Consider the following 23,447-nt stretch of genomic DNA (forward strand, 5'->3'; position numbering starts at 1 on the left):
CCACACTAAAAGATTTTTTCAGCTCTTAACAGATTTTCAAAATATGAGGGCCCCCCCACATAACGACATGTTATGTGAAATTTAACAGTTTTGCTCCTATAGTGGGTGAAACATTGAAACATTAATGATTTTTTACTGTGTTGCAACATAGGGGCATTTGCGGGGATACAGTAATTCGTGACCTTAGAAAGAAAGCCGGACAGGGCCATTAAGTAGGGGGGCCCCCTGAATGGAAGCCAGTGAAATGAAGCCTCAAAGTGATTCCCGACACTTGTAGCTGCGTGACGCGCTACAAATAAAGTTGAGCTGGTCTCAACTTTTTTTTCAATGACGAGGTGAAGCTCAACCAATCATAAGTCTGTTCAGTTCCATCTATTTAGTGACATAACTACGTCAACGAGCGATTGAGCAACACAATGTAGCCACGCTGGCCGTTTTGTTGCTCGCGCTGTGAACATAGCATTACTATCTCAAAATAAAGAGTTAGCAGCTCATTATTTTGAGGTAGTTTCTCATTATAACAACTTACAGGAGCTTTTTTTTTTTTTTTTCATCACAGTGGCAGAAATGGGCTTCCACATACTTCAGATGGCAACGAGTTGACAGAATTTCTCGTTTCAACAGGTTAACTGCTCGAGGCCCAAAGAGGTCAAATTTTCCAATATTTAACAAAAAGAGAGAGCAAAGCTTAGAGAAAAGCTTGAAATAATAAATTGTGTAGATGTTGTTCTGTTTCTTTTCAAACTTTTTTTCATCTTCTCTATCCCATTAATCATCTCACCGCTCCACATATTGATGGAGGCACTTTGTAGGCAGCCAGACCACTGGACTCAACTACAAATCTTTATATATAAGTAGTTAAAACTAGCTCCGTCACAACCAGCTACAACAGTAAAATCCTACTTAGTATTAATATGTCATAATGATAATGAGTACTTTTACCTCTGCTACTTTAAGTACATATTGTTGATATGCTTGTCTGCTGATGTACTGAATGCAAGACTTTTTTACATGTGGAGTATTTTTAGGTTGTTGTATTGCTACTATTATTCAGGTAAAATATATCAGTACTTCTTCCACAACTGAAAAAAAAGTATTTAGTTCAATGTACAACTCCTTTTCCTCTCCGATTTCTTCTTTCACCAAAGTGGAAATTCGCACTGAACCATCCTGAAGCACATAAATATAACGTGATATATTCACCTTTAAATTGCGGTTTAGGTGTTTGGAGCTGCACATCTGTTCATGTGATAATCCACAATCATTGCTGTCTTTAAACTCCTACTTTCCACAACAAAATCTGCGTGTTTTGTTTGAGACGGCACACAGAGACGCATATTGACATTTGTTCTGAATTTGTGTTGAGTTGAAAAGTGTGCTTGTTGACCCAAACTAAACAGATCTGTTGAAAGGAAATCCTTAGACTGAATATCCTGCTCTCGTCTTTGACTGTTTGAAAGCAAATATGACTAATAATACTAATATAAATATTGCAACATAGGAAAATTACTTTAGTGGTTGGCATTGAATGACATGTTGCATCATTAATGGGTATCGTGGGACCACATCTACCTCCTCAGGCATTTTGTCTCATCCAGGCTGAGTAATCAGGGGATGTTTTGGATGACATTATGAAGCAGCCCCACAGGGCAACAGAGGTCTTTGCTGTGGGTAACTCCTTGAGTTTGATCCAGCATGTTGTACGAGTTTAAAAAAACACCTTTGATTTTATCGAGTTCAAAACACAGTACTCAGAGTGAGAAGTCGTGCTCCAGCTTGTCTCAACATCTACACTTGCTTGTAGATTTCTTGATAAAGCTGACTCACACTGTAATTCTGGTTTGCTCGTTCAAAACTCCTGTCTTACTCAATCTCAGCTGTGAATGTGTTATGCACTTTAGAGAAACTAATAATGAAAAGATTAGCTTTTTACTGCAATCTTTACTACAACACTTGACAAATAAATTACATCCCTGCATAATGTTGCATAGCACCAGTGTTTGCAGTTACATTCAAATACAGAAAACACTGAATCCAATTCTTTGGCAACTAAACGCATGTACAGACCTTAAAAAGGCCCAGTAAACTTCTCAACAGCATCCTGAACTCCATTACATACAGTACTGTCATGAAACCCTTTTTGTTTCCAGTTCCAGCTCTTTTACTCGAGCTCCAGTTTCATGTTCAAGCGAGGGAACTTATTTGGTGTTTCATATTGCACGTCACAGAAATCGGTAACCATGCACTTAGGAGGATTTGGTTTGATCTTGAAGTCCGTATCAGACATGTGAAGTCCTGTTCCCAGCATCATCATCATCCTCCTCCTCCCTGATCCGTGTCCTCTGGAGTTTGGGCAGCTGTCAGCTGATCAATATGACATCATCACTTTCAGGAACTCTGCAACAACATGAGCCAAAAAGAGGTATGAGACATCTGATGTCTCATCAACACCACCATATAAAATACATGCATTAGGTCATTAATAAGGTTGCTTAATTGATGCATCAGCAAATATCTCAACACATTTTTTGTCATAAGTTACACACATTGACCTATGTTCTAAAATATTTGAGTCCTGTTTCTTTTGAGATGTTACACCCGACCATAGACTGTATATAAGACGTAGTCACCGTGAGTCACCCATTGGTTTGTGGGCTGCGGTATTGAAGTGGCGTGTCTAGAAGTTAACCCATAAATTGCGAAAACTTGCAAAAACTCTCGCAAGAGTCTTTGCCCGATGGCCTATCCTAACCTGAGCTATCCAAGGTCAATGAACCAACTCGCGAGAGTTTGGCAATTTGCATGTTACCTTCTAGCCACAACCATTCTGAAGTGAGAGTTTTTGCAAGTTTTTGCAATTTGACGGCTACCTTCTACGCATGACCCTGCGAAAGAGTTAAAGTTGTAATACGAAAACATGGACAACGCCGTGGTAGCAACCTGTCAATCACAAGGTAGCCACGCCCTAAAGCATACCCTGCCTTATGGTCTATTTGACTCTAAATGGGACAATAATTTACTAAATGAACATCATGCTGTATTGAAGAAGACTTGAAACTAGCGATTGAGACCGTAAACTCATGTTTAAAATGTTTACTGAGGTAATAAATCAAGTGAGAAGTAGGGTCATTTTCTCATAGACTTCTATACAATCAGACTTCTTTTTGCAACCAGAGGAGTCGCCCCCTGCTGGCTGTTAGAAAGAATGCAAGTTTAAGGCACTTCAGCATGTCTCAAAGGTCACGGGAAGTTAAATTCAGCAGCACCCACAGCTGCATGTTCAGACCGGTGAGGTTTCTCTTGCTTCATCACTAAACTGTTGTTGTTAATCTCATACGGGTTTCTGGTGATTGTACCCATTCTGAGAATAAATCCCCCAAAACAAGCACATTGAAAATGCGTCACCATGTGTCTTGAACACTTTCTTGTGTTTGGCTGTTTGCTCTCAAGAGAAACATGCTAAATGTGTTCCTGTTTCATCAAATCTGCTAACAATTAGACATTTTTTCCTTCATCTTTATGATCTGCCATAAGCAGCACATTTTTACTGCTGAGTCTGCAGACCGAGTCTCAGACTCTCTATTCCACAAACTGCTGCAGCCGTTTGAGGATGTGAATGTATTTCACAGAGAGAAAGGAAGTCGTGTCTAATCATTCTCATGGAGAGCAAAACCGACTGTACTACTGTATTCATATATTGCTTCTATGCACAGCGTAGCACTCCCTTTGTCAAATTTCTTTCAAACATAATATCCGCTCTACAGCTAAGGTGCTGTACTATACTTTGTAATCAGGTAGATTATGTGTGTCATTGTGAGAATCTGAGGAGCTACTTATAGAGTTACAACCTTTTCTGTTCATCATTCAATTTCATTCACAAGACTCTTGAGCCACAATACATTATTTCAACTGACAAACTTGATATATTGGTTCCAAATAACAAACGGATGGCGACTCTTGCTCCTCTACTTGCTTTCCAAACAAGATAACTTAATGCAGTAGAAGAAGATAACCGTAGGAAGAGGCTAATCGCATGCAGATGAAATTTCATCCAGTAAGACATTAACATGTTAGCTGAGAACGCTGATCTAATTTTTGTGAGCAGAGAGAGACAAAGACACTCGTAAAAATGAAATTTGGTCAGTTTAGAGGCTCCAAATGACTTCAATTACTGAATCTGTGTAGCTTGACGAGAGTACTCCTAATGATAACGAGTCAGCCAACTCTTAAAAGGCCAGTGGCAGTTTTACGCTCATCTCCACAGAGTAGATGCACAACCAATTGTCAGCCTTGCATTACGTTGCACTATTACACATTATTACATAATGGCTCTGTAACTGAAACTAAACTTCCTTAAACACAACCGGATGGCTCGTGATAGAAATGTGGAGGAAGTGGGAAAGACAGCAGAGTGAGAGTGTTAATGTCTGATAATGATGGAAGAGCCCTGAGAGGAAAAACTGATACTTATACTGTAAGAAAATATTTATATGTACTCAGTTCTTTCCCACTGACTCAAAATACTTTTTACAAACAATTGAGGCTCTGGCTTGCAGAAAATAATAGTTGATGGCAAACACTGCACAATGCTGTACAAAGTACTACAGTAGTTGCTTTTCTGGGAATTTCTTTTTGCCCTCAGTCATAAAATGGACTTGTGCTTTTTAAAAAGAGACAGTATGTAGGATATGGCGGCATCTAGTGGTGTGGTTGCAGATTGCAACTAACTGAGCACCCCTCCGCTCACTTCTCCCTTTCCAAGACTGCGGTAACGTGATCCACTGAGTGTAAAACCGTATTAACGACGTTCGCCTCACTCTGAGGCCATCCTCACCATAATAACGCTACTTTAGGAGCAACAGCAGTCAGACGGCGGCTGGCAGTACCACGTTTTTGTACTCTGCAGCTCACGTTACCACAGTTTCATACACGTGTCGGAGAACTATGATGGCCTTCAGGTACCGTAAAAACATGAAAGGCTCTCTCTAGAGCCAGTGTTTGGTTTGTGCGTTCTGGGCTACTGTAGACACATGGCGGACTCCGTGAAGAGGATCTGCTCCCTATGTAGATATGAAGGGCTCATTCTAAGCTAACGAAAACACAACGATTCTTAGTTTCAGGTGATTATACACTAATGAAAACATAGTTATGAATATTATACAGTGGAAACCGCTTATAGTGATCACGGTTACAGTGATCAACCACTTATATGGATCAAAAATCTTGAGACAGACTCACTGTTATACAAATGACACTGTTTAAATGATTTGCTTATAGTAATCAAGTAGTCCGCTTACAGTGTTCATTTTGGTCAAGTCATTTTCTCTGAATAAAAAAACGAATGGGCACAGAGACAGCACCTGTGGGTGAAACGTGGCCGACCGGCTCCTCGGCATCGCAGTGCCGGTGTCGTGCCAAAAAGTGATCATCCGCCAAAAATTGATTGCATTCACAGAAGCGTATGCAGCTTCTTAAAGCTGCATCGGCCAGTTTATAGTCTACAGTTTCTATAACCCATCTGTAAATCATTATAATTACAGTCTAAATCTAAATATAAACAAGGACATTAGACATTCCAAACACATTATCGGAAACAATAGTAGCCTAGTATTGCCTACATCACGTAAATGACATGCCTTGACAATTAAACTGCAAACACTTGCACTTGATTATGAGTGGCAATCAATTTTTGGCGGACAATCACTTTTTGGCACGACACCTGCAGCTCATGCAGACCGACGCCCGTCTCCCTCCATGCCGCAATGATGCACTTTTAAGTAGGAGGATGGAGACAACCAAGTCTGGTGTCTATTTACAGTTAAATCTTTCCCCGTTCAAAAAACAGGAAAATGTAATATTATATTTAAAAGTTATGAAATTTGTTTTTACAAATCTCTAAGAATGCAGAACCAAAAGCCAAAGTAAGACATCACAGTTTGTGCTGCTTTTGGTTGAGCATTGTTACTTTTCATCTTCGTAGAAACAGACAGATAAAGAGGAAGCAATGACTTTTCAACAATATTGGTCAGAAATGTCCACTGAAGGAGATAAGAAGTGATGGAGAAAGAGAGGATGCAGTGTCATCCTTCTACAAAATAACACACACAAACACACACACAAGAGAGCAACTGAGCTACACTGTACTGCATTAAAGGAGTTAAACTCACACCACACACCACCCTCCAATCAAATAACTCTTCCCAACTAACCACCGTGCTTTTACAAGAACTTTTCCGGCTCACTTGGCTGAGTCTTAACTGAGTGTTGACTGTGGCCTGTTTATTTGGGAGGCAACACAGCACAGCAAGGAGGGAACGATGGCTGGGGGGTGAAAGGGAGTGGAAGAGGGGGGATCTTCCCAGTGCACAGCCTCAGTTTCTCTGTAATCAGCCCATCACTGGGTGTGTCTGCATAGCTCCCACCACTAATTTCGTTCCTCTCAAACCACGTAAGAGCGAGCCAAACCACAGCGTGGAGGAAACTCCAGTCTGCTGCCTGCTGATGGTAGAGATTGGCTCATAGAAAAGGAATGAGCAGAAAACGTATGGACGCATACGGCATCTTGCTGTAGCAACAAGGTGTAAGCAAAGCAAACTACTCAGAAATGTTTCTATATGTGTAATTGTTTCCACATCTGTTATGAGTGATTTACTTAGAGAGGGTCACATTAAAGCATCCATTATTAAAACATCCATACGGCCCGAATGTAACGATTGGATGGGCTTTCATTGGAAAGGAGTTGGCATCACTTTTTTCTAGTGTATCCTTGCTACTTTCTCAACATTACCGACCCTAGCTTTAATGTAACATTGTGTGATATTTTCTCAATTTTGCTCCTCCTACATTGTTGGCAAATCTCTAACACAGAAAAATAAATCAAACTACTCATTCGGTTCTTAAAACCAGCTTGAAGCACCTGACAAATCTTTCTAGAGCTGCAATGATTTGTTGATTAATCGATTGACAGCAACTATTTTGATAATTTATTAATCGTATCAGTCCATTTTCAAGGACAAATGACAAAACATTTGATGCTTCAAGCTGCTCAAATTGTAAGGGTGTGTTGCTTTTCTCTGTTTTATAAATCATTGAAGTCTGAATATCTTTGGGTTTTGGACCATTGGTCAGACAAAACAAGACAATTGAAGATACCACCTTGGACTCTGGGAAACTGTGACATCTTTCACTATTTATAATATTTCATAGACATCTAATATTTCAATTAATTGAAAATAATCAGCCGATTAATCAATATTGAAAATACTCATTAGTCGCAGCTCTACATCTTTCCCAGCAAAATCCAAAACTAAAGTTGAACATGATAATTAAAGAGCGCAAACTCAAATAAAGTAGAAGACATCACTGTACCGCCCGCGCTGTTTGTTTAAAATCATTGATTTCCGATGCTGCGCAAAAACACCACAAATTGGTTGTATATCAACGAAAATTTAAACTAGAATTATCGCCTCGTGGTTGTATGCGTCCGCCAACCAGTCAAGTTGCAGTTTACATCCATTTCTGTCCAAAATGTCAACACTTTGTCATTTTATAGTATTAAACATTTCTGTGAAATTGTCATAATTATCATATGAATTATTGATTTATGGCCAAAAATGTATTTTGTGAGGTCACAGTGACCTTTCACCACCAAATTCGAATCAGTTCATCCTCGAGTCCAAGTGGACGTTTGTGCCAAAGTCGAAGAAGTTCCCTCAAGGTGTTCTTGAGATATCACGTTCATGAGAATTGGTCGGTTGGACAGACGTACGTATGGACAACCCGAAACATAATGCCTTCAGGCACGGTCGTCGCCGGCATGGAGGCATAAAAACCAAGTAACCTTTACATTTCTAAATTTGAACAAACCCCTCGGGTTGAAGTACATCAGAGCAATTTCTTATAACAATGGGGATAATTTTTCCCCCCGGCTGTAAAACTGATCAAAGAAAGAAAAGTTCTAATAGTCTATAAACAACCGTCCTACAGTAGTGTGACATTACTAAGCCGGTTCTCAGTTTGAATCCCAAATCAGCTGTGAACATACAAGCAGAGGAAAAAGAGACCTTGAGCGTTTCAACCACGACGTCGCTCATGGTTCAGTGATGAGAAGTCATGTTTGCACGGTGTAGCTTCCAGGTGTGAATGTGTGTTGTATCTAGTCTGTGATGTGTGTGTACAGAAGTGTGAGTAAAGATTCAACATTATGAAAGCATCATAACATGACAGTAAACACCATCATACCGCTGGCAGCAGCACAACACGGAGTATTTGACGTGAACGTCCGTCTGACTGGCCTCCTCTGCAACAGGAACATTTTTCTGCTCTCTGAGGAACTTCTGCAGGTCCGTCAGCGGGAATCCGTTCTTTTGGAAGCTCTGTTGGTGAAAACAGAAAGAAATGCACGCAAATAAAACATCAACATTGCATAGCAGCACCTTTTTTTTCCATACAAGACGTTAGAGACTAATTCCACACTGGATAATGAAGAAGAATCTCGACAACATGGAACAAATCAGCTAATCGTTGTGAGGGGAGTTCTGTGAAATATTTCTCATGGATTTTCTGTTACTGAACTCCCTTTCATACCAAACCAAAGCAGAAGTACCTTGATGGTCTCATAGGAGTCAGTGATGAGGGCGATGAAGAGCGACAGCACCATGTAGATGAACAGGGAGATGAAGGAGTAGAGGTAGACCCGGCTGAAGATCCACACCAACGTGTTTGTGTCCTTCAGCTGGGCGAAGGTGGTGAACATGTCATCGCCGTTCAACAGGGAGAAGAGGCACTCGGCCACGCGACTCAGACCCTCAAACTACAGAGAGATGGAAGAGGAGACGTTGATGAAAGCTGCAAATGCTATAAACGGTTAACACAAGGGCAGTGGATTGAGATAACTCTGAGGGATTTTGAGATGATGAACAGGATAGCAAAGCAGAAAAATATATTTCTGCTACACAATTTCCAATCTTTGATTTTTGCTTGTGAATTACTGGATTTGTTTTTACATATTCAGGCACCTAAAACGTTTTCATATAAAAGAAACTGAGAAAAAAAATGGTTGAAATGGCAAGCACTTGTTAGCAAAGCAAACGTTGGGAACCACAAGACGATGCAAGAAGTGTGTTCAAGAAAACAACATGTCGTGCCTTTATTAGGGATGCACCGATACTGATATCGGATATGTATGGAGTCACTCTATTCAATTCAGCTCTATGTTTGTATACTATATTTATTATAGACTGGAATTTGAGCAATTTGTTGCTGCATTAAAAAGGTTTACACTTGAATTGTAATTCTTGTTCATTTTTAAGACTTTTTTGCCAAGTTGCTGGTGTACAATTTATTATTTGAATAATGAATAACAATTCAGTTAATGTATATCTATGTATTTATTTGTCACATTTAGTTTAACAAAGTTAGGAAAGCAATGTTTAAGTCAAGCCTGATGTTGCCTGACACATAAAAGAATGATCCCAGTCACTTCCACACAGTGAGGCATACAGCTTATTAATCAAACACTGGTATCGGATCGGTATCGCCCGATACCCGAAGCCCAGGCATTGCTATCGGTATCGGGACTGAGAAAGTCAGATCAGTGTATCCCTAGCCTTTCTGCTGTACATTTTCCAATGAGCATCTTTTGTCTGTAGATTTAACATATTTCTGTTTTTTTAAAAGCGCTTGTACAAAACAAAAATGTTGTTCCTTACAGAGATAGCGTTACAAAGAAGGAGGAGAAGGAGCTGCAGAAGCATGACGGTTTGATAGAGGTGGGAAGATAAAGACAAACAAAGAGACAGATGGCTGAAAAGGGAGAGCCTGAAAACCAGACACGAACATCAGGAAAGAAGCAAAGTTTCCTCAGAAAGTGATAGTATCTAAATACAACATCCTGACGGTATAGATTCCTGCACTTGAAGACGTGTGGGATGGCAAGTCCTAGAACATCCTCTGTTTATCCCTTCAGTAAATACACAGAGGATCCTGGAGGGGCTGACGGAACACTAAAGGGGACTCCCCCAGCCGCTGCAATGTAAATATCGTGACCAGGTCTCAGTTGACTGTAACGTTGGACAACCGCAGGCATATAGCAAAAGTGCAAGTCACTGAAACTGCTGACAATAATGTAATTAATCCTGTGCACCATTTGTGATACAATTGGTCCTATTTAGAAATTAAAAGTTGTAAAAAGGCATCATTATTGGATATGATTCTCAAGTCCATAAATCAAGAGCATGTGAGTAAACTGACCTGACACACTTCAAATCAGTCCACAACATATTTACAGTAGGTACTCCTCTTCAGTTTTAAGATTATCAACACATTCAGTCAGTGAGACGTCACTTTAGCCCCGGGGGCGGCTGATCTCAGTCTATCTCACATCTGTCTCTCCTACGGTAAGAGAACTGCCTTGTTTAGACGCCCACTGCTGCGCGGACTTCCGTAAATAATTTATCTTAACGGGCGAGGGCAGCTAAACACAGACATTTTTTCCCTGATGGCACTCGCTGTCAAAGGATCTCCCAATTAAGGTCAAGCTGTAGGTCTCCCCTGTCCAAATGTCCCCTGAATACAGTTAAATATCTGTTGACTACATAGTAAGGCTGTCCTCGACCAAAGAAATTCTTAGTCAACTAACACTCGATATGATTTTGTCGACTAAATCGATTAGTTGATTTAATCCACAGATCTCTAAGATTCTCCACAAAGAATCACGCAAAAGCACAACTTTAAATTTCTTTCTTGGAAATAAGTCATTCAGCATGAAAAAGCATAAAAAAATGACTAAGAAATCTTAGTCGACTAAGACCAAAACGACCGATTAGTTGCTGCGTCGACTAAGAGGGGGCAGTCTTACTATAAAGCATACAAAAACAATTACGATATATCACATTTTCTGTTTCTCACTTTCTTTAAAAGTGCAGTAAACTTTCTCCATTGAGGGCAAAACATCGGATTGCTTCGTGGTGACTTTGGGGGTTAAGATGCTGATCATGACATCCTCAGTATGAGCTCTGCAGAGGATCTTTGTTGTATGTCAGCCCCCTTTTTTCTCCCCTTATTTCCTATGACCTCTGCACTTTCCTCTGTCTGACGTTGTATTTCTAAGACCCATCTCAAACAATGGCTTAAGGCAAATCAGAACTGCAATCACTTAACTTGACATGTTGCACAATGTATTTTGTCTTTACTACTTGTGTGTATTGTATATTTGTATCTGTTGTCTATTGTATCTGCATATAGGGACTAAGGATGAAAAAAGCATTCTTGCTAACTCCTGCATGTTTACATCCTGTATTTTATACTGATGTTCATTAACGTGCTCTGTGCCTATCAAATAAATAAAAGGGAAATAAATCCCCCCAAAATACTTAAAAATGTGGTTGTTTCTATCAGAGGCAAGGCTTTGAGTGCGTGTGTTGCACATGCATGAACGTGGAAAGAACTTGTGTCCCGGTTTAAGTCGCAAGGACAGAAAGCTGCTCTCACTGAAGCTGGAAGGTTCATGGACCAGACGTAGACTGACATCTAGTGGTTATATATTCAGTGTGTTCAAAACACACTAAAAAGGACAATGATGTGAAGTTGTTCCTGGAAAAGGAAACCATGTTTGCAGTTTCCTCAATTTGCAGGACATGTTGACACAGCAATTCAAAAGCTAATTAACTGGAAGTGGGAGAAAGTCTGATACGTTGCAGTTTTGTGAAACATATTTGAGAAAACCTATGAATCATAGCAAACAATCACCTGTATTCTTTCCTTTTTAAATAGGGTAAACTTGAGTTACCTTTGTGTCTTTATTATGCAAGCAAACAGAAAAGAGCAAAACTATCGACATGCAATCAAAAAATGTTTTATTGCAAGTAAAATAAAATTTGTGATTAAAATGTATTAATGCAATTCCAAAAGTTTTGCTTGTGAATTCAAAAGTTTTATTTGCGGTTGTTGAGCTGAATCTCGTGGGCGGGACCTACGCTGACAGATGTAAGACACGTCTCTATTGCCAACTATTTACCAATTTTACATTATACTACTACATTACTTAATTATTTTACATTAATTTTCATTTTTATAAATATATTGTAGACAGGACACATTAATTCAATATTTCCCAGTATGAATCCACACATTAAAGAAAAGTCAGTCTTCATAGATTGTGTTCAATCACAGAATGCTGTTTCAGCCAATTTAAAGATGCATGTTTGGGAACTCCTAATGCAACCTTATTCTTGAGGCCTCAGCAGTTCTGCAGGAAGAGGGCGAAGTCACTAAAAAGAGCCTAAATAGTTCCCCTAATTTCCCACAACCCTGACAATAACAACCGATTTACCGCCCAGCAACGGCCCCGTCATAAACTCACTTCTCTAATCCCCTGGCTCTCAGGCCTCCACATCCTCAAACCAGTTAAGAGAGTTACCTTCTCATGGTACGGCCCCAGTACGATCCACCCGCAGAACGTGTAGCCGAGGTAGATCATGCCAGCGCAGCAGCAGAAACGCAGTACCTTGGGGAAGGCTGCTTTCATGGTTAAAATTAACACCTAGACAAGAAGTATGGAGACATGAAGAAATTGTTGAACCACAAGTGAGTCATGAAAGAATGTGTGAGGACATTTGAAGATTAGTGGTGGAGAGGGATTGAGAAACATTCACAGACTCACGTTGTATTTCTGGAAGTATCCCAGGTACCTGATCACGCTGACCCACACCATTAATGTAGACGTTCCCAGGAAGATACTGCACACATCATAGTTGGTCAGACTCTACAGGAGAGGAAAACAAAATCACAAAGAGCACTGAGAAATCTGTTTGTCTTACCGGTAAATCCGGCCTCAGTGAAGCCCTGCGGGGTCAGCTAATATTTAGTTAGTGAATGTGGCCCACCCCGGCCTCTGGTGCACTGTCTAGGGTAACTCAAGTTACATTTTAAGTTAACTTAAAGCTACTTAAGCGTCTCTAAGCATGATTTTATTGCAACAAGCACGTTATTTGGGAGACATGATCCGTGTGGATTGTTTTATATGGGCTTAAAGTACAACGTGGAACTGCAACAGAGGAAAATCCTATCAATTGTTAACTTGTGTGCGACATAATGTGACATTTTGCATTTATGATCTAGGGTTATAAAACAAGTAAGTAAAACTTTATTTATAAAGCACATGATTACAAAGTGCTTCACACACAAATAAAACTTTGAACAATGAGACAGACCAAAGATTAATTACAATATGAAACACAGAACAATGAGAGACAGACCAAACTAAAACATACAGGGATGAGACCTATAAAAAGGCTTGCCTATAAAGATGTGTTTTTAGAAGGCGCTTAAAGCAGTCCAGAGATTCAGCAGCTCTGATAGATTGGGTGAGGTGATTCCAGAGGGTTGGAACTAAGACGGAAAAGGCCTGATCACCTTTTGTTTCGCAGTTGGAGCAGACGATGGATAAAAGGCCGAGATTTGAGGATCGGAGTGGTCGACAGGTAGAATAAGGAACTAGGAGATCAGAAATGTAACTGGGAGCGAGGTCATGCAGTGCCTTATATGTTATTAAAAGGATCTTATAGTTTATTCTGAATTTTACAGGAAGACAAAGGAGGGACACCAGAACAGGGGCAATGTGAGACCGACGGCTAGTTCTGGTTAATAACCTGGCAGCTGCATTTTGAACCAACTGTAGGCGATTTTAGCAGTTTGACTGAGGCAGGTGTAGAGGGAATTACAGTAGTCTAGACGGGAGAAAATGAAAGTGTGAACAAATAGTTAAAGATCCGTAGAAGACAAGATGCATCTGCACATGCGATGTTTCTTAGCTGGAGGAAACAGGACTGGATAATCAAAAGTCATATACTTTATGGGTGATAGCAAAAGTCCTAGTGGTAGGATTGATGTTTGAATGAGATGGGCCAATAAACTGATCAACTGCAGTGGCAAAGTTATCGGGTCCAATGAAAAGAATTTCAGTTTTGTCCGGGTTTAAGTGGAGAAAATCAAGGGACATACATTTTGTAAAAGTTTTGCCTAAAAGTCTAAATCTAAAACTTCCCTCTACGGTAGATACATTTATTCAGTTTGTCTTGTTCCCCTCTTCCACCAGATTCCAGGAAGGAAACCGGTCAAAGGTTTCTTGTTCTCTCTATCCTTATATAATACCACCCCAAACAGATACTTTATCTTTCTTTTATCATTCAACGAGGAGTCATCCAGTTTTTTCTGTTGTTGGTTTTATTGTTTCTTCATTTCCCTTTTTGAGCTGACTTGACAAATTAAAGTCCCAGTGAAACGGAAGTTAGAGCGTCTTGAGCTTCTGTACTGCCAGTAGTCCCCAGTGAAACTGAATATATAATATAATGAAATCCTTCGCATTTGATTGGACCGTTAAAAAGCGTGCAGGCTTATAATGTAGCGCCATACGGAGCTACGGGGAACACACCTCCCTTGTCGCTAAAAATTGCAGATTGATTGATGGATGGATGTCATGATATTAATGGTTGAAATTGGTTGGTACTAGCCTGCGTATGCACGTCATATTTTGTTTTATGGTAAGAAAAGATGATTGGATTTTGATATAAATATACTAAGAAATTGATTTGTAATTTTTTCTGCATATATTGTTAAATAGGTGCACAATATGAAAGGGTTAAAAAGGCTTTTTTCATTTCATCTTGATTTTAAGGATTTTTTCATTTTAGACGTAACAACGCTAGAGATACTCCAAAAATGGCAGACATTTTGACTTGTTAAAGCAGGAAAAGAAAAGGTGGAATTATTAACATTAATGACGCATTTCCAAATCACCGACAAGAGTTACCCTCAACAGCTAACTAAAAACTCACAACAGGAGACCAGCAGTGCTTTGGCTGCTATTTCTACTTCCGTCAAGCTTGGGGTAAAACACTCAACATGGTGGCTATAAAAAGGACAAACAGTCAGGTTAAAATAAACATGACTTTACAGTGTCTATGTTTAATCTTTTCACTCCAAAGTCCACCAGACGCTGAGACACTCCCAGAATGTTATTTTTCAATTGCTTCATAAATCACCGGACGTAAAACCAAAGGTGAAACCATGCAGTTAGCTCCACATTACTATGACGCTGACTGACCTCTCAGCTGACTTTACTTAAAAGGGATAGTTCGGTGTAGTCAGTGTATTACCTACAGTAGATGATGAGATGAAAAATAATAAATATCAGTTTAAGTGTGTGCTATATTTAGAATATTTTTGCCGGTTTACCTTGGTGTGAGACAGCTATACAGTCTATATATCCAATGGGGAGCTGAAGCCGTTATCTCTGCTCTTGCCAAAGCAACCAGACTCCATTGAAAAAAACAGTAATTTTACCTCACAGAACACGGGAGTTGCTGGTCTAACGCTGCCTCGATCGGTTAGTTTGTTTGTGTTATTGTGTGACGGACAGAGGCAGTGGTAGACCAGAGAGCCCCGTGATCTGCGAGGTAAAATTTCAAGATTTTTTCAATGAGTCTGGTGGTTTTGGCGAGAGCATAGATGGATTCAACGGCTTCAGTTCCTCGTCGGAAAGAGCTGTCTGACAACAAGATAAGGCGGTGAAAATATTCTAAATATAACTTACACTTAAAGTAATATTGATTTTTTTTTAGGTGGGCCTTTCTGGTGTTTTTCAAATGTGTTTTGCTGCCGGCCCCGTCCACAGCAGTAAATGACTTTGCTTCCGTGTACTAACTCCTGTCTGCTTCCCCAAACTGGAAGCTTGCCATCTGCCATCTACTGTGCTGCTGCTGTGTAGTAATCCAAGTCCGTTTTGGACCCTTTATAGTAGCCTTCTCTCTAAGACAGAAGTGCATGATTTAGTTTACCTTTGCTTGTATTTCCATCTTCAGTATGGATCCACAAATGGCCAAGAGGTCGCTCACGATGACCAGCGCATACCAACCATTCAGAAACTCCCTCTGGTCGTCCTCACACACTTTACCATTGTAGTTCTCATGGAAGTATCTGGAGAATCTCTGAAAATACGCAAATGCAAACTCAGTCTCTTATAGAAAAAGATCTACAACACGGCATCAGACCAATTAATGACAAAAAGTAAATTCTGGAGAGACAATATTATTCTACCAATAGCAAAAAGCCTGCAGATTGTGCAAGAGGAATTCATCCACATATTATATGAATAATGTGTCACATTATTGCCGCTATTGTGACATTCAGCTTAAGAAAACGGGAAGTGACAAAGACTGAAAATTTTAGATTCTCTGCACGATAGAGCGTGAGCAGAGTCTGAAGAGCTGACCTGCAGTAACCGTACAGCCAGTACGATAGAGCGGCTGCACAGCACAGCCGACGTGAGGCAAACCAGTATGACGAAGCCATCAAACACCAGCAGATAGTGTGTGTTCTTTTGAGCTGGAACAGAGACAAAGTGTGTGTGTTTATCTTTTACATAATTCCCTCACACTCATTACTGATAACTACACGGTTACAGGAAAACGCCTCACTAACAGCCAACAGTAAAAGGCATTTACATTGTTTGAGCCAAATAGTTTTGTTTCTATGTTTTCAGAAAAATACAGAAGATTTGGTGAACATGTAGTATATGAACATAAATTATAGATAATCACATATTTACAGGCGACCTATCACCTATCACAGAGTGAATATATTACATTAGGCTACTAATTCAACTCTCTAGGGCTACCCTGTCGGCTGTTTTGGTCTTAGTCGACTAAGATTTAAGGTTTAAGTTTAGGTTTTAAAGGTTATTTCTTTAGTCGATTAGCGTTTTTTCCATGCTGAATGACTTATTTCCATTAAACTTATGAGCACATCTCTGGCAAACACAAGACTTAAAGTGGTGCTTTTGTGTGATTCAACTCAGTTTTACAGATCTGTCGACAAAATCACTCACAAACAAACACTCATACGATTTTGACGACTAAGAATTTCTTTGGTCGAGGACAGCCCTACATCCCTCATGTAAGCTCTTCCTTTGAACCTTTCAACTTTATAATAATGTGCGTATGTAAATATTACAAATATGCATATGTATGATAACTTCTGTCTGCACTCTAAAATAGCCAAATTGTACAAACAGCTCTTAATAGCATGATCTGTCCTGTTTTTGCTTTTACTGTTTATTTTATTTCCTGTTTTTTTTATTATTTATTTCTTCTAGGGCTGCAACTAACGATTATTTTCATTGACAATTAATCTGTCGATTATTTTCTCGATTAGTTGTTTGGTCTATAAAATGTCAAAAAATTGTGAAAAATGTTGTTTTGTCCACAACTCAAAGATATTCAGTTTACTGTCGTAGAGGAGTAAAGAAACCCGAAAATATTCACATTTAGGAAGCTGAAATCAGACAATTTAAATTGTTTTTTTTAATTACTCAAACCGATATTTGGCAATTAATTTAAAAGTTGACAACTAATCGATTAATCGGTGCAGCTCTAATTTCTTCATTAGGTTAGACAATTACACCTTACCCGTTCCAGATATCTTCCAGTCTCGACATGCATAGCTCTGAGCGTCTATGTCCAGGAATATTTTCACCTTTCCACTATGACACTGGTTGTCAAACGTTATCTAGGAGGCCAAAGGAAAGTAGATTAGTAAAACGATGAGGACAGTAGTTGTCTTAACATCACATGCTATGTGGGCAGTAAGTTTCAAGAATAGTACAATGCATATTTGGATTTTTGTTTTTATCTGTGGTTTATATGCTCAACACAAAACGGTTAAAAATTGGTTTCTTGAAATTGTCTTTGCGACAACTCTCAATGATGGAAAGTGTCAAATTGTTCACCCGGCTCATGCACACTTCATTTCATAATGACAGAAAACATGGCTGAACCGTACCGTGACGTAGAACAAGTAGCAGTCAGGTAACTCCCGTGAGCGCACCGTCTGTAGGTTGATTCCTTTCAGCTGAAAGGTCATATTGATGTTAACAAGCCTGAAAACAAAATGTAGGATTTTAATGTACGTCAGAGAAAAGCTGCAGCCAAATAAAGTTCATTAATGGGAGCAGGTATACCTGTAAAAGTCCAGATCAAAAAAGGAGGAATTCTGGGTTTTCCATTGGTTTGCAGTCTTTGGATCATGTGACATACAAACTGAGAGAGAGGAGATGAACAGAGAAAATAAACATCTTCTATTGACCCAAAAGCTCTTGTATGTTGTTTCTCATAATATTAATGACTCATTCAGGTTCTACCATAACAATGAATGTTAAACCTTTTAAATGTTAAATTAATCTGAAAAAAAGGTTCCCTCTCACCTCTCTCCAGCTGTGCATCTATATCATAGGCCTCCTCTGAGGGCTCCACGCTGCCTCTCTTGTAGTACTCTTTACAGATGATGAGAGGCAGCAGACGGCCGTCTTCATCCTCGCCGTAGCCGATGGGGCCCACGGAGAGCCGGCCCAACTGGCTGTACTATAAATATCAGAAGCCTCAGGTAAAACAAACTGTACCAGGGTGATTTACATAATGTTGGAGAAAAGCTGCATCACACACATAGCTTGCATAAAACAACACACGTAGTGTGCATATTACAAGAACCCTGACGAAGGCCACAAGCTGAAACGCGTTGGTTGTACATTAAAGTTAAAGATTAAACATTTTCCCTTCTCCGCGCACCTTGGAAGTAGGTGAAGTTGTGCCAGAAACCCCCACTCCGATTCTACAAATATTAAAAGGTGCTAAATGCGAGATTGGGAGCGTTACTATTGCCTCCGCAAGGCTCTCAACATGGCAACAGCTGAGCCGGCGGCTCCTAGATAACGGCGCTAACAGTGCTAACTTGGGTTGCTTTGATCCGCCAGGATTTCAGTTTTCTGGCCTTCGTCTTGAGCCTTTTCTCGACTTCACTTGGTCTCGGTTCCATGGACTCTTTCTGGACTATTTCTGATCCTCAATCCACTTGTGAACATTTCAGTCGTCGTATCAATTGACATGCGCATGCGCACTTTTTCTGTTTGTTTGTTTCGTTTTATTTTGTTAATTTCTGTCATGTCTATTTGTCCGCTTTTGTTTCCTGTGTTGTAAAAAGGAAAAATCTTCATAAATAAAATATATTAAAAAAAAAACAACGTTAACTGGGGGGGAACCGGAGGGTGGGTGCTACGCTTTCCAGGATGGCGCCGTCGGTCGGAACGGCGTTATCAGCTGTAACCGCAGTATGAGAGCAGTGCAGAGCTGTGTACGTGAGCTAGCCAGTAGGGCACGCTGTCATGCACGAACATGCACTAAAAGCATTCACTGCCGGCCCGGCTTTGTCAACAAAGCACGAAGAAGCTCTAATTACAACACACACACACACAGAGGCAGAGTGACTTCATTCTCTGCTCAGGTAGACATTACTCCTCTATATCTTTACATAACAAATAGTTGATCGCTACTATATTAATGCTCTGGATATCGTATTGAGAACCTTTATTGTTATAATCTCGAAAATCTCTGTTTTGTTCTCTATGGCGATAAGCAGTAATTCCGGTGTGTTTTGGGATCTCACTTCCCAGAGATCCAAACAGGGTCGCCGTTTCCCGGGAATGTCACCACAGTTCGCAATACTGCAAACGCAAGGGCTTTAATCAGTGGGCGATAGGCTCACTCACCATCGTGTTACCTCATCAAACCTCAGCCCTCATTATCTAAAAGCAACAGCAGGAAGTGAAGGTGTGTAAGGTGAGGTGGTTGAACTTGCCTGATCCAGGACATAAAACAGGCTGTCGTAGACATTTTGTTGGGTGTAGACGGCAACGCTGTAGTCGTCCTCATCCACCCCTTTGTAGTCCTTCAGGAACAAGTTTTTGAGGGCCATCGTGTTCTCCTCTTTGTAGGACACCACCAGCTGGTTGCTGAGGCCGAACAGGATGAGCTACGGAGGAAACAGGGAACAGTTGTGTTTCATGTAGATGCACAGTGAAGGTAACCAACTACATTTATTCCTATTTAGTATTTGGACTTGTTGGGATATTTTCAAAGCCAAGACAGTAACACTTATTTGGATTATTTCTCTTAATGCATGAACTCATTATGGACTTTATTAAGTAATTTCCAATTTCTCAGCTTACTACACTGATGTGTCTTCTCAGCATTTTAAAGATCACATACAACTAGGGCTGCAACTAACGATTATTTTCATCATCGATTAATCTGTTGATTATTTTTTTCTATTAAATCGATTAGTTGTTTGGTCTATGAAATGTCAGAAAATGGTGAAAATGGTTCCAAAAGCCCAAGATGACGTCTTCAAATGTCTTGTTTTTGTCTACAACTCAAAGATATTCAGTTTCCAGTCAAAGAGGAGTAAAGAAATCAGAAAATATTCACATGTAAGAAGCTGGAAATAGAGATTTTTGACTGTTTTTTATTAAAAAAAAAAATGTAACCCTATTAATCGATTATCAAAATAGTGGGCAATAAATGTAATAGTTGCCAACTAATCAATTAATCATTGCAGCTTTACGTACAACAAAAGACTTTCCAGCTTTAAAAGAAGTCATTTTACTTCTTAAGTAAAAACTTGATGAAGTAATTGTTCTCTTGAGTAGTTTTTCTGTTTTGTTTTAGTTTCCTTTTGTCCACTGCTGAAACAACTAAATTATTTTCTAGTGCAACATAAGAACAAATAATGGTCAGTTTAACAAGCAGCAAGAGGAGCAAGGATCAGATGTGGGTGGGTGGGGTTAATTCATTTCATCATCTTCCATTTGAAAAGAAACAGAAACTCAGATTCTGTGTCAAATTGTGTCCCAACATTACTACATGCCTTGGATAGATAACAGCTCTAGGAGGTATTTTTTCTGGGTGGATCTTCTTCTTTCCTAATCTACATTAATCCCACTGTACATACTTGTGTGGTGATCATGACGATTTTCAGGATCTGCACCACAAGTTTCCAGGGTATGTGTCGTCTGGCTCTGTACTTCTCACATGGACTCATGAAGTAATACTTCAGGTCATCTCTCAGGGTCTCCTCTTTGATATCTTGAGTGGACACAGAGCTGAAACAAACAACATCTCATATCATGAGTATGAAAGTAGGAAAAAGGCCAAGATGGAGCACTCAGGGAGGAAAAAAAGCAGAAGTGAAAGCTGCAGTTATTTCATGATAATTTTACTTGAGCAATCATCTTTCACAGGAAGGGACTCCATGTACCAGCACACTGCCTGCATTCATGGAGCTGCCTGGGTTTAAGTCCAAGGTTAGTTCAGGGAGTGCACTTTCAATATTTCCCCCAACAGTGTGTCGCCTACAAGCTGAGTCCATGACAAGAGTGAAAATCTCCTAGTAGTTGTTGGAAATTAACCTTTAACTTTGTTAAATTACACATTTTTACAGTTGTTTTCAGCTGAATGTGTTGTTTTAAATACCTGTCTGCTCCTGACAGGAAGAATTAATGACTGGTGTTGTTTTTAAGGTAAGACAACAATAATGAGCAATAATGAACATCATGTAGGTCATGTAAAAAAGGCTTTATGTTCATTTTGGCAACTTTTTCACTTCTCCTAGTAGTTGTTGTAAATTAACCTTTAACTTTGTTTAATTACACATTTTTTAGTTTTTTTTCAGCTGGATGTGTTGATTTAAATACCTGTCTGCTCCTGGCAGGAAGAATTAATGACTGGTTTTGTTGTTTTTAAGGTAAAACAACAATATGTAGGTCATGTAAAAAAGGCTTTATGTTCATTTTGGCAACTTTTTCACTTTATCCTACACATTACATCTCAGAGACATTTTTTTAAACAAGTTTTAAAATGTTTTTTAACATGCCCATAAACTAGTTTTGAAGGAAAAAACAACTTACCTGATTGAATTGCTCCTTTCCAGATATCGATCCAGTAATTCCATGATTGATTATCCACGTGGACTCAGCTCTTAATCCAGTGTGTAGTTGTCAAAAGACTGACAGACAGACAGTTGAAGCACAGAGAGAAGTCTGTTCAGCTGGCTGTTCTGAGACACCACGCACCTTCCAGTCAGCCAATCAGGAAATGAGTTTCAGGCGGCGCAAAGGTTCCCAATCTACGGTCCGCGGACCCGCCAGTGGTCACCAAGGGGATCGAAATGGGTCGAAGGCAAAACATATTAAAGGTCCCATATCATGCCCATTTTCACATTCACACTTGTATATTATGTTTCTATTAGAACATGTTGTCAGGTTGTGGCTGCTAATCATTCAGTGTTATTAAACATCAAAACCTGTTTTAAAGCGACTCTGCTGTGTTTTCCTGGTGTTCATAGGGGTCTGCTGATAGAGGAGTGTTGACATTTATTCTGCATGAATTCAAAGACAGGGCATTCATGATATCTGCTGCAGCTTTGCTACTAGAAATAAGTATCCAAGATCCAAGATAACATGTATCCCAATACAAAGGATTGGTCAGTAGGGGATGTTTGATTTTATCTGAGTAACTTCACACTTGACGGAACAACAAATTCATTGTAAAAAATGTTTTTATTTCCCACTGATAATTATCTATCACTGTGACAGTGTGGAAATAAAATACCTGGTATGAAACATAATTTACTTCTAAAGGTCACACCTGTAATAAAGCATGTGCAGTGAATGTGTGGGCAAACAGTTGCCTATTAACACATCTAGTAGACACAAAGAGCAACATTATCGTTCATTTGGAGTTTCTGTAAACCTGATGAATAGAAGTCCAATATTTACTCTCCTTTTAGCTCTCAACGAACTCCTGAGGGAAATATCTGTCTCTTTAGCTGCTACATGAAGCACTATGTTCACCAGCTAATCGCCAACGGTGTCTGACTGCCTCTTAGTGCTCACCTGCAATAAGTGTAAACCAAAAAAGTAAAAGTTTCAGGACTGAAAGAAAAAACAATGAGCCGAAAGACTAATTGGTGCTGCTTTACGTATTGCTGCTTATTTCAGCATTAATTTAAATTTCTTCCTTTAGGAACAGGTTGCTACAAGGGATTTTGTAACAATATTCTTACCAGACTATTTAATATGATTTTCTATTGATTTAAGATTCTATATCAATGATTTTGTCATGTACAAATTGGTTTATGAATGAATGAATGAAATTCACTAATTACAACTTTTTCCACTGCGCTCAACCGTACTGTGAGCAATCCTGTCATGCTTTGTATAAATTTCAATAGAAAATGAAAGGACGTAGCACTGCTGCTCAGCAAAACTGACTTCAGCATCACTATTTCAATCCCTCTATATACAAACCGTTCATTATCACAAAATAGAATATTGTAAAATAAAATTAAAAAAAATAACAGCATAAAGAAATATTTTTTATCCCTTTTATCCCTTAAATTACAAAATCCAAATTTGTATATTTCAACTTCAGAATTTAAACACATTATTATTTGTACATTGTAATACTTAAACACTCTTACGGTGAAATTAGGAAAACCTGGTTTGTAAAATACTGATTCCTGCCCATGAGTGAGACACACTGAAACACTAGATCATGTAA

General features: G+C 39.4%; 1 protein-coding gene and 1 long non-coding RNA gene across 3 annotated transcripts; both read right to left on the reverse strand.

Moving 5' to 3' along the window:
- Positions 1-508: 508 nt before the first annotated feature.
- Positions 509-22,012, reverse strand: mcoln2 (mucolipin TRP cation channel 2). Of its 2 annotated transcripts, XM_037768909.1 has the most exons (14): positions 21,794-22,012; positions 20,839-20,989; positions 19,687-19,860; positions 18,260-18,416; positions 18,017-18,095; positions 17,839-17,935; positions 17,466-17,565; positions 16,271-16,383; positions 15,837-15,986; positions 12,662-12,763; positions 12,419-12,541; positions 8,606-8,812; positions 8,242-8,375; positions 509-2,397 (listed from the first exon to the last, which is right to left on the reverse strand). In XM_037768909.1, exons 1-14 carry the CDS (start codon positions 21,835-21,837, stop codon positions 2,361-2,363), a joined length of 1,668 nt encoding a protein of 555 aa, XP_037624837.1. In that variant the 5' UTR covers positions 21,838-22,012; the 3' UTR covers positions 509-2,360. The 2 variants fall into 2 exon arrangements, with proteins under 2 accessions (XP_037624837.1, XP_037624838.1); XM_037768910.1 differs by lacking the exon at positions 21,794-22,012 and having other exon boundaries at positions 18,260-18,411; positions 20,839-20,977.
- Positions 22,013-22,417: 405 nt separating this feature from the next.
- On the reverse strand, positions 22,418-23,445 carry LOC119487857. The gene is made up of 2 exons (XR_005206800.1): positions 22,781-23,445; positions 22,418-22,664 (listed from the first exon to the last, which is right to left on the reverse strand). It is a non-coding gene; the product is annotated as an uncharacterized LOC119487857 (long non-coding RNA).
- Positions 23,446-23,447: the final 2 nt, after the last annotated feature.

This window comes from Sebastes umbrosus, chromosome 5 (genome assembly GCF_015220745.1).
Source record: "Sebastes umbrosus isolate fSebUmb1 chromosome 5, fSebUmb1.pri, whole genome shotgun sequence".
Classification (NCBI taxonomy): domain Eukaryota; kingdom Metazoa; phylum Chordata; class Actinopteri; order Perciformes; family Sebastidae; genus Sebastes; species Sebastes umbrosus.